This window comes from Anarhichas minor, unplaced genomic scaffold (genome assembly GCF_050575085.1).
Source record: "Anarhichas minor isolate MPS153535 unplaced genomic scaffold, ASM5057508v1 ptg000005l, whole genome shotgun sequence".
In the NCBI taxonomy this organism is placed as follows: Eukaryota; Metazoa; Chordata; class Actinopteri; order Perciformes; family Anarhichadidae; genus Anarhichas; species Anarhichas minor.
In genome coordinates this window covers 2,402,361-2,414,793 of record NW_027466451.1, presented here as the reverse complement: position 1 = coordinate 2,414,793, position 12,433 = coordinate 2,402,361, and the positions used below count along the sequence as shown (strand labels likewise).

Sequence of the window (12,433 nt, the reverse complement as noted above, 5' to 3'; positions counted from 1 at the left end):
GTGGTATTTGAAGATAAGACAACAAAAGACATAACAAGAGGACACAACTGTTCAAGGATGAAGTAACTTTTAATGAGTCAGAATCATTCACAGAGCCACCTTAAAAGTTCACCACATCTCAGCTTTTTAAAAAGACATTATACACGTTTTCAAATTATTATAATACATAGAGTTATAAATGATAGTATGGAGACAGATATACAACACTTTAGAGAGAGAGAGAGAGAGAGAGAGAGAACTGACTTATTATTGAGTAATGATAGCTTTAACATATTCTGCTTAAATACTTTGTATGAGAAACATGATGCAGGGAAAGCGGGGATGAAAGAGTACATGAGTAAGATTGATTAAATACCATGGAGAAAAATAAGAAAAAAAGTAATGCTCAAAATAAAGTACTATAAATATGATGTCATGAGCCAATAGAGTGACACGAAACACAATTAATGCCAACTGAGACTCTCAATGAAAGCTTTAAGCTGTGACCATACAGGACACATTTAGCAGTGTGATGAGTCAGTAAAGAATATTCCAGAGTTTGAATAAGGCAAGTCATTTTACCATTTAATAGCTAGACTGGATATGTATTGCAGATATCCTTGATTCAGATCAGATGTCCACAGTAACATTCTTCTTAACCACAATTTTTATTTCAGATATCCACAATTTCATTCTGTCTCCGAAAAACTTTGGATATTTGCAACAGAATTCTTACTAGGAAAAAACCCCAACAAATGCATTGCGACTAGTAAAAATATCATTACGGATATCCAAAATTGTCGTGACAAAAAATGCATTGTGGATGTGTTTCCAAAAAGATAATAAACTTTAGTTATGACTAGTAACAATTGGATTGTAGATATTGAAGGTATTCCTACTCAGAATTATATTGCAGATATCCAGACTGTTATCAAAAATATATTTGAGGATAAATGAATGTTGTGTTTTAAAGAAAGAAAGAATGAAAGAATGAAATTACAGATATCTGCAATATATATCCAGTCGAACTATTACATTTTAAAACGGCCACTTATACTCTTTTAGGATTTAAAGATATCTTGAATTTAGTTTTGACTGGAACAATCAAAGTTGTGGATATCTTCAAATACAACTTCTACTAGTAAGAATATTATTGTGGGTAGCTATCTGACTAGAATACAATCTTGACTAGGAGAAATGCCATTGCCGATAGGAGTGTGATTCAATTGGAGGTTGAGGATTAGATGCTCCTCTCTGTTGCTGCCTCATCTTGCGATTTGCGTGTGATACCACGACTGGGATTTTGCAATGCAGTCTTATGGGCAATTCATACTTTCCAAGTCTCCATGTCCGCGCAGAGCCCAATAGCCTGTACGCATTGCAAGCGCGCCTACTGTGTATACTCCAGTTTCATTCCACACTCCAGTGCAGCTGGTGGGGTACGCACCTCTAGTTGGTTTGCCAAGAAGAAGATAACAAAACGGATGCCTGTTTTAAAGTAAGGTTGCGCGAAGAGATCCGGTGTTCCCCACAATTGAACAACCAAATAACTAATGACATTGTAGTATGAATGGAACCGTATGCGCAATGGAAAGTTTGTCCGAGGCTTTACAGGCCAGCTATGATTCAAAAGACTTGGAGTTTGTGACAAAAAATAAGAACTTACATAGTAACCACTGTAAGATTTTCCGTGAATATCTATATATGAATTGCAAAAACACTTCAGTGGGCAAATTCTGGTGTATTTGCGTCAGTCTAATCTTGAGAGCACAATGAAGGCCGGTCTAACGTATGCCTTACATATCTTTGAGAGACGGACCCCAGGGGTGTGAGCACACGCTAAACTACCATTATGCAAGGCCCTTAGGACTACAAACACTGCCCGTGTACTTTTCTCTCAATTGATTGTAAACCTAAAAACATTAGAATAAAGCTGCTTCTCCCCAGCACCTAATAGACATTAGTAAAAACCTGACTTCCTAGAGGACATCCAGAATAAACATTCACAGTGAGAAAGATGCAATATACCGTACTGATCCACCACATGTGTGATTCTACATTCTCCAACAGAATTTTTCAGTAGCATAAAAGACAAGAAGCTGTGAGTTGTTGCAGGAGATTCCTGTCCCTGCTAAATCGGAATTATTAAATTATGGAATATGGCTGTTTAATATAGTTACAGTTAAATCAGAAAACAGCCACTCATAATTAAACTAGCAATGGTATCGTACAGTAGTTCTTGAAAGGTCTTAGAAAGAAAGAGGCTGGGAAGGTTTACACTCTGGACGAGGTTTACACAAGCCGTAAGATAACTTTGGCCCTATTTATTCCTGGCATTGGGGTCGTAATTCCTACATGAATGTGTAAATTAGTAAAACATGAGGCCGCACACAAAAGCCTTGGAATCTGATTTAGCTATAATAACAGCCAGTTCTCATTCCCAGGGTGTCAAATACCGATACTTTGTCACGGCCCTCGACGTCTGATACCGACGCATAAGGCCCCCTTCAGCGTCTGTATGAGACGCACCAGACTTTCAAGTAACCATAATGTGATCCCAACCGCTTCATTATTAGACGATCTGAGAAAATGCTCCGGGAGTGTGATAGCGTAGTATAAAGACTGAAAAAGCCACAAAGGGGCGGGAGGAACAAACAAACACAGGACTTTCAACCAGGAAAGCAGTGTTGGTGTTGGAAGGTTTTCCGTAATTTTGTTTCGTTGTTTGCGTTTTAGGCAATTTAGTAATTTTAATCACAACCATGAATTTTTCTAAATCAAACTGGTTTTGTTGCCTGAACCTAAGCAAGGGTTTTTGTTTAATATCATGACGTCAACCATGTGTTTACTGCGACTGTGTGCTGGGCGACCCAATTGTGTTATAAAGTGATGACTTGGAATGAGAACGTGTTGAAGTTTGCATCTGCTCAATCTCGATAACCTTTTATCTCCATTACGACTTTAATGGCAGGTGAAAATTTTGAGTTAAATTATTTTAGAACAAAGGTGCTTTTGAGCGACTAGTTCTGAGACATTGACATCAGTTACATGACAATCAAACAACACTGAATAGTATGACAGTGGCTTACATGTAGCTGGAGCAGCTATCAAACCCTGCTAACCCTTTCTTAGTCTCTTTCAGCCTTGTGACCCATTCTTTACCCTGACACAGATGACACATTAATACAGTTATGGCTATAATTTAGGACAAAAGTTGAGCAATGGCTTGTCATTTTGCTGTTAAGTTGACTCAACAACAGCATAGTATGTGTTCCGTTTGTCAAGTTAATGGATAGAGCACTGCTTTTTAATTGCTGGTTGGTGTCATTGAGCATGGACGGATACAATTTGTATTGATTGTGCCAGCTAATCCGTGGCCTCAGACACCCAAACCAAACTCATTCTTTGCTCACTGGCCCAATGTTTTTGCCTTTGACAGAATATCAAACAATCCCATGCCCTGATTTGTCGATACTGGTGAGATTAGACCATTGTCCGTAAATGGGTGTATTAAATCATTACGTTTTATGTTTCTCAATCACCTGAATCAGCAACTCAAATACATTTTAAAGACAGGATCCCAAAATGCCCAAAATAAAAGATAAAAGATTTTGTGGGAGCTAGGCTAGCAGTTTCCCCCAGCTTCCACTATTTATCCTAAATAGGCTAAACACACCATTCGTGGACATGCAGAAATAAAATTAATAAAAAATTTCTGACTGAGTGGTCAATGGCGAACAAAGTAAATCCCAAAATATTGAACTGTTTGTTTAAAATTTAAGAATGTCCTTGATCCTAGAAAAGCACTTGAACTCTCAGCAGATTAACAAAACACCGGCCCAATAACTTAACATATTTCTTCTACTGTCCTGACTCATACATTACCATCAAATGAGCAACTAAAATAATCATGAACAGAAATGATTTTAATGTAGATTATCTCGTTAAAATGTTGAAACGACATCATATGACTAAATAAAGTAAATAAACAGTAATTACAACTAGAAAGAAAGATTATCAAAATATCTATTGGCTTTCACTGAACCATATAACAACACATCAAGAAGCTAAAAATAATCAAACTCAAGAAAAGGAAATAAGTTAACATATCTCAAGACGTAGAGATTTACAGTATATACATTCTTTTTAAAAAGATTGTGTTCATTGACTGGTAGCTCCGTTGTTCTCCTTTCAGTTCAGACTTTCTGTTGCCAAGCAGCAGTTGTTAGTCGCTGACGTCAGAGTGGATCCAGGTATGCAACACAACACAAAAAGGCTTCTTTTAAGTAATCCTTGAAGGCTTCCTCCCAGCCAATTGCTTGTCTTTTTGTGGCGATCAGTTCTGTCCTACCCAGTGGCAGAATATTCTAATGGCTTTGGAGCATGGCAGAGGTCCACTCTTTGATTTGAAATAAAAATAAATAAAAAATATATAGAATATGTATTTTTTTCTTTCTTGAAAACAGAAAATGTAACTTCACCTTGGGTAGTTCAACGTTCTTGTCAAGCTGCAAAGGGTACAAAAAAAAGCCTTCATTTTTGCTTTTCCTCCCAGGGGTTCATTTTTTTTTCTGTATAATTTTCAACATTTTATTCTTGTTTTTGTGTTGGTTTTTTTGCAATACATAGAGTGCTGAAAGTTTGTAAGAAAAACAAGGAAGGTTCACAGCTAGTGTACATTTTTTAACCAAGTAAACAAAATGTAAAAGTGCTCTTATTTTGAAAGACTTTTTTTTGTTTCCAGTGTTTAGAAAGAAGTAGGAGGCACTTAGGTCCATCTTTATGGCGACAGACAGTCACTCAGGCCACACTTCCAGGCTCAGGATTGGAAGGTCCGGTCGGGCTCTTGCAAAAGTGAACAGCTCAGTGAGTCCAGGACAAGAAGGTGTATATATGAAGGTTTGGCAGATGAAAACACTGACGCATTGGACTAGCACTAAAGAACACAACGGCTGCTGCACAGGACAGGTTTGATTTATGCATGTTGTTCTTTCTTGTTGACCCACTTCCTCTATGTTTCAATGACCAGTGTTGAAAAAATTAAATCTGTCCTACAGATTGTCAAGTGAACAGTCCATTCCATCAACGTTTAGCAAGAACTGCCTTGTCCTTCTTTCACAGATTTATGTCTGGAATGTGGTGTTTTACTTCGTCAGCATTTTAGCTTTTTTCTTTGGATTTCGTATCTGGACAATTCCGGTTGCAGCCACAAGGATGCTGCCAGTGTCAGGAGTAGGCATGCCAACAGAGGTTCAAAAAATGAAATGATGCAGCACTTAAGTTCCTCTATCCAGTTTTAATAGGAACCATCCACCAAAGATTATTAGGAGCAAACACCTGTCTCACACCCCAATTTTCACCCTCACGGATTTACTTAACAGACATGTTTAGTACTTCCGAACTGTGGGGGTCATGAAGATCTTGCAAAACGTTTGCCATAAACACTCAAGTTCTACACGAGGGGCATTGAGTCCAATCTGGCCAAGCACTGCTGTAAGGTTATAGAGAAATATACAAGCCTGGGCAAGATATCTTGGAACACAAGAGCTTCCATTTTTGTTTAAAATAACAGCTCTTTCTTTAGATTACTCTGTGCAGGTCAACCTTCTGAACTTCTACATTCCACAGTAGAAGTCAAGTATGGTTTACTGTGTGAGGACCAGGCAAGAGTACAAGCCAAATGAGGCCTAGCTATTTAGATGGCTCCAATTTAGGGTTTTTGAACCATGTTGATCCATTGCCTGACTTACCAAGGGACACAGAGAAATCCTTGTTATGGTGAGGTCAAATAAAGTAGGACAGGATTTTTTAAATCGAGCCAAATTGAGCCAGATTCTACCAGGCTACGTAAGGCTTCATCAAGATAGAACCAAAACTGCTTTGATTTAGACAGAGTGAAATGGGGATCACATAGGACATGATGGTACCTAAAGCATTCGGATAAGAAAATCAACAATACCAGAGCAGTACAATCAGGGAAATCCAGTTCAGTCCAATTTGATGCAATCCAATCTTCATAGTCTTTTAGTCACGAGTTCATTCACAAAAGGAGCAAGACTGGACCTAAGAAGCCTCGGCTCCACCCTTTAGGTAAGGTTCAAGACATTTCCTTTGATTATAATGCGATGCAATGCAATCCAGTTCATTCCAATCCAGTTAAACACACTTTACTCCACTGTAGTTTGTTCATCCCGATACTTATATGTCAGGCAGTTGGATGCAATACAATCCATTTCTGATCCCAATCCACATGGTTCCATCTCAGACTATGCTGTGAGTCCAGGCCAGACTTCCACTCCAAGGCAATCCATTTCCTTCTAATCCTGTCTACTCATTTGTATTCCAGGGAAGATCTAGTCCGACCCAAAACGCATCCAATTCCTCTTCCCTCTTATTCATTCCTATCCCAGTATGTCCAGATAGACCGGCGTGGCTTTCATCAGAGTGAACACTATCTTCTGAATGTCTTTGATGTTAAGACGCTGCTGTGGCTCCCTCTGCCAGCAGCCCAGCATCATATCGTAGACTTCTTTGGGACAGAGCCTGGGCCGCTCCAGTACCCTGCCCTGAGTGATGCACTCTATCACCTGGGAAGACAGAAAGACGCACTGTTAAACAGGAAACAACATATTGCCTTCTTCTAAAGAAGCATTGGTTATGCAATTTAAAGGTCACATGTCGTGCAACACACATTGGCTGCTTTGCAGAATGTGTCATTTGACCGGACGCATCACACAGACAGAAGAAGTCTTGGTACAGTAATCAACATGTACCAATCCACGAAGGAAATGTTGATAAAACTGCTGCTTTTCTGGAGAGTTGAAAAACATTGATGGGAAAAAAACTGCAGTTGAAATAGTGACTATATATCATTGTTATATTGATAAACAGACGAGTGTATTTCTATCATTATATATTTATAGTTTTGGGACTTGTAATGTATTCTGAAAATGTGATACTACATGTAGTTACATTTGTCACCATTCCTTTTATGTCTGCTTTTGTTCTACACTAAATAATATATCATTGTGCATTTTACCTAATTATTGATTGTGATTGTAAGTTTATTTGGACTGCTTTGTCTGTGCTTGTAAAATGCTCTCCATGCTTTGGATACTCTAAGGGTGAACATAACTGTTGTATATTTTACTCTAACACTTGGGTGGGAGGCTAAATGTAAATGTTGTATTGGCTGTATTGAACACAGGTTGAGTTATTATGTTATGTCAGTCAGCAGTAAAGAAAAGCTAAGCAGACCTTGAGTTTGATACATGCACAGAGAAGCTTGGAGGTTTTCAGGGCTGAGGCATGCAGCATATGCCACAGATATTAAAGATATTTCACTGAATTAGACTGTGTGTCCCAGAAACAGCTTCAACTATCCAAAACTGAGCATCAATTAGACCTGCACCTGTATATCGACTACTGGCCTAATGCTGCTATGGTTCAAGTGAGTACATACAGTGCATGGTCCACAACACCTCAGACAATTATTTCTGTCCTTATTATCAATATAAACGAGAGGAAGCTAATAAGATGTTTGGCATTTTCAAGCTCCAAACAGCCTGCAGGGATTTAGAAACTGCTCAGTACCAGCGTACTGAGCAGTTTCTAAATCTGCTCAGGCGAATTTGATCTCCATCAACTTAATATTTCATATGGTCCATGGTGAAGAGAAGGTGATCGCTGGATCACCATCATCCCAGCGGCCGTCGCATGTACTACATGACTTGCAGTGCTAGAGGGCAGGCGCTCACAAACATTTTGTCCAACTTTCCAATCAGTTTTGCACATGAACCTACTCATAGCAGCAATGAAACATGGCGTTAGTTTGCGCAGTCGTCCCTCCACCACCACAACGTCCTCTTGACACAGAAGCTTTAATATTCTCTTGCTAAACTCATGTTTTTTGGGGGGGATCAGCTCTCTCAGCTCAGATTAACTAAGAGCTCCCACAAACATGAAACATGACATGAAGTTGCATATGTATTGCTATGTATTAACTTTTTTATTGTATTTTTGTATTTGTCTGTTTTTATTTAGAATACTATGGACCTTTGTTGTCTACTTCATTAAGTAATTATTGTTATTATTAAACAGCAGAGCCTTTCCCATCAAAACTAACTATATAACCATTTGCATTAAATGGTATATTCGTTGATCCAAGTGTCTCCGACTGAACTTTAGCTTTTTTGTTTTGCCTAATGTACAGTTGAAAGTGAAGGTAGAGCACAGGCCCATCTAGATATCCGTTTTCTGCCGATAACCTGGGTTCAGTGTCAAACACAGTGTTCTTTTTTTTTTTTGTGAATCAAGCAATGGTTTTTAAATTATGTTCATACCCAAAACCAGAAAGTCATTACATCATTAAGCATTCTATTAGTCTAGATCCAATGCCCTAATCCACTGTTGGTCTACTAAATCAGGCTGTTTGCATACACTGCTCCTATCTATCACTATAACATGTATGTAGTCCACAAAATGAATTCATATGTAATCCATGTGATTGTAAAGCTACAGACGCAGCATAGGGAGGAGGTCTGCACTTTTCCCCAGGTTTAGGGTAAACGTCCCGTGTGAAACCAGAAGTCAACTTTCACTTATTTGTCCTGTAACTTCCGTACTTAAATAACCCGACCTCTGTAGTTATTTTAACCCAAACCACGATTGTTTCCTCAATGTAACTGAGTAGTTTTGTTGCATAAAACTAATCAAGTTGTTCCCTGTGAGGTGACCAACTTGTTTGTTTATTTTGAAAAGACTTGCTGCATGTAACAGGCCAAAATTGACACCCGCTGCTGGACATTCGTAAGAGAACGCACAAAAGAAATCTGGAATAACTTTTCGTAAAATATCATACGAGGGTATGTCGACTAAAGAGACTGTGAGAGTGTTGTTGCTGTTGCAATTAAATTCATTAATAATTACATTATCTCAATGAGGGTTCAGTAAAATGGCAAGGATAGAATCCACACAGAGTCCAGTGAACTGGCTGTATTCTGGTCTGGGTTTGTAACACATAGTATTACTCTGTGAGACTCGCTCAGTCATATCTGGGGCTCCCTGCTGTCAAATAGGTCTATTAGCTTTTCCTTATGCTCAGCACCTTTAGCAAGAGCTTCATTTCCTCTTTGTTTTTCTCTGTGCAGTCATTTAAAAAAAAGCCTCACTGACACTTTCCACATGAAAAAGTCTTCCCTCAGGCCATCTGACCGGGAACTAAGAGTAGGAACAGAAATACAACCGAAACTATTATGACTACTATTTTTTTGTCATAATAATAATAATAATTAAAGCTGCGAGCAGCGATGAACGGGCCCTCGCAATCTGCAGCGCATCGGGGGTGCCGGCGGGACTCCGGCCTGCGCGTCCGAGAACGTACGCGACCGTCGGACGGCGCGTCCGCGAGCGAGACGTTTTTAATCCCGCGTGGACCGCCTGATGCTGGAAATGATGCTTTGCAAATAGTCTGATGCTTCCTGCATCCGCTGCCTGGCGCTACAGAACGCGTGCAAACATGCATTATGTTGCTCTGTGTCAAATGTAAACCACATGGTGTAAAAGTCATGTAAATCGGATGGTGTTTGTCACAAAACGCAGATTTCCTTTGGCCAGCAGGTGGCGCTGTGAGTATTAGTGGAAATTAGCTTGTAAACATCCTCAGGCCATGAGTTTTATCAAGCATGAGAAGTTCGGGACCATTTGGAACAAGTCCAGCTGAGTTACATCAGCTTTTTTCATGGGGAATCACATAAAGTAGCCACCCGCTACGGCTAAGCCATTCCGTCAAACGTAAAGCTTTTGATAACTTTTAATCACAATGGTCTTAATATTGTACTGACAAAATTTTAAGAGGATCAGACAAATTCCCTAGGAGGAGTTCGTTAAAGTATAGTGACTAGAAATAGGCCAAATTCTATGGAAAAATGACACAAAAATGGAATTTGCTGACTTCCAGTAGGGTTTAGAGCATGGTCCTAAGAGACTTATAGTAAATTTGAGACTCATCAGGTCACCTGGCTAGGAGGAATAAATAAAAGTATAAAATATGACATTTCCTTTAGCCAATAGGCGGCGCTATGAGTTATTGAATTATTTTCAATTGATGTATGTTTAGGCTTGAAGTAGCATCATGCATAATAAGTTTTGTGCATAAGAAGTTTTAGCGCCTCCTAGTGCTTGAATGCCAAACAAATCTCAGGGTATGTTATAGCATGTGTTGTGCACATATGCTGCAACTTTTGGAATTTTAGGACAAACGGTTGAGAAGTTATGTGTATTGATATTAAGGCATGCCCCTAAGAAGTTTATTGGTCCATATCTTGCACACGCTAAGAGCTATCAAAAAGCTTTTGATAGTTATTGATGATCTAGATCCAATAATGATCCCGCGAAGATTTGGTAGCAATCGGACCCAGCATGTAGGAGGAGCTTGCCAAAATGTGTTTTTCACTAAATTCAATATGGCGGAAAATCTAAGTAGGCGGAGCTTAGGGGTCTGAGAGGCTTTTTGTAGATCTAGCGGATTCTGACGTGTGCTGAATTTCAAGTCAATCGGACATACTGGCCGAGGGGCGTCGCCGGTCCGACTTGTAGGGGGCGCTAGAGAGCCATTTCTTTACACAGAGAGATGCATCCTTTTTCAGATGGCAATTTTCACCAGACCTGACAAGCCTCCAAAATTTGGTGAGTTTTGGGGTATGGCAAGTCCCCCCCAAATAAATCCAATCACGAAAAATATAAATCAGAATAATAATAATAACCCCTACAATTTCAATAGGGCCTTCGCAGGCCCGACGTTGTCGGTCGCTCGGGCCCTAATAATAAATTAAAGCTGCGAGCAGCGATGAACGGGCCCTTGCATCCTCCAGCGTGTCGGGGGTGGCGGCGGGACTCCGGCCTGCGCGGCCGAAAACATCCGCGAGCGAGACGTTTTTAATCCCGCGTGGACCGCCTGATGCTGGAAATGATGCTTTGCAAATAGTCCAATGCTTCCTGTATCCGCTGCCTAGCGCTACAGAACACGTGCAAACATGCATCATGTAGCTCTGTCAAATGTAAACCACATTGTGTAAAAGTCATATAAATCTGATGCTGTTTGTCACAAACCGCAGATTTCCTTTCGCCAGCAGGTGGCGCTGTGAGTATTAGTGAAAATTAGCTTGTAGACATCCTCAGGCCATGAGTGTTATCAAGCATGAGAAGTTTGGGACCGTTTGGAACAAGTCCAGCTGAGTTACATCAGACATTTCCTTTAGCCAGTAGGCTTCGCGGGTTTACTGTACACCACTACATTCGACATTCGACCACTAGGGGGCGCCCTAGTGGTCGAATGCAAAACAATTATCAGGGTATGTTACTGGATGTGATGTGCACATATGCTGAAAATTTTGGGAATTTAGAACAAATGGTTGAGAAGTTGTGTATTGATATTTTGCCACGCACCTAAGAAGTGTATTGGTCCATATCTTGTAAACGCAAAGAGATATCAAAAAGATTTTGATAACTTTTGATGATCTAGATCCACTTATGATCCACAGCAAATTTCGTAGAAATCGGACCCAGCGTGTAGGAGTTCGCAAATATGTGTTTTTTTTCACTAAATTCAAAATGGCTGACTTCCGGTTGGGTTTAGAGCTTAGAGCTCCGGGGGCTTTTTTGTAAGTCTACATGTGATACATCTGTTTACCAAATGTTATACATCTAAATGTTATATATAGATAGTGAAACGTACTGCAAGGGCTGCATCGTCGAAATATTGTATAAATTCATACAAAATTGAAAATGGCCGACTTCCGGTAGGGTTTAGAGCATATATAGACTTATTTTTAAGTCTCCCTAGGATACATGTGCCTACCAAGTTTCATACATGTAGCCAAAACGTAGCGCTAAGGCTGCTCTTTTGAAATATTATAGGGGGCGCTATAGAGGCAATTTAAAACGGCCAATAAAAATAATGATATAAACTATTTCTTCCAATGACCTGTGACACATGTACAAAGTTCCATGAGTTTTTGAGCATCCCAACCCACTAAACCATCAGCTTCCTTTTTCATGGCAAACGATGTGTCGCCATGGCAACAGGGTTCAACGAAAACTCACAAAATTCATGATGATCCATCATCAATGTCTTAAGGTTATCCTTACCAAATTTTAGACTCATCAGGTCACCTGGCTATGAGAAATAAATAAAAGTATAAAATATGACATTTCCTTTAGCCACTAGGCGGCGCTATGAGTTATTGAATTTATTTCAATTGAAGTATGTTTAGGCTTGAAGTAGCATCATGCAGAAAAAGTTTTGTGCTAATTTTTTTTTGTGGATAATGTACCTTGGAGTTTTAACAACTTATAATAACTTATGTTTTGATAAACAATGAGGCAAAATGGCCGCCACGCCACGTCAAGGTTCTTCGATGAAAACTCTCGATTTTGATAACTTTTAATCACAAAG

At 39.5% G+C, this 12,433-nt stretch overlaps 1 protein-coding gene across 1 annotated transcript in view; it reads right to left on the bottom strand.

Annotated features, from left to right (window-relative positions):
• Nucleotides 1-6,380: 6,380 nt before the first annotated feature.
• Nucleotides 6,381-12,433, bottom strand: part of LOC142972024 (NT-3 growth factor receptor-like) — a 217,994-nt gene continuing 211,941 nt past the window's right edge. The window contains exon 18 of the mRNA XM_076112799.1: nt 6,381-6,566. Coding sequence (XP_075968914.1) covers nt 6,381-6,566 — 186 coding nt within the window. The remainder of the gene's footprint in view (nt 6,567-12,433) is intronic.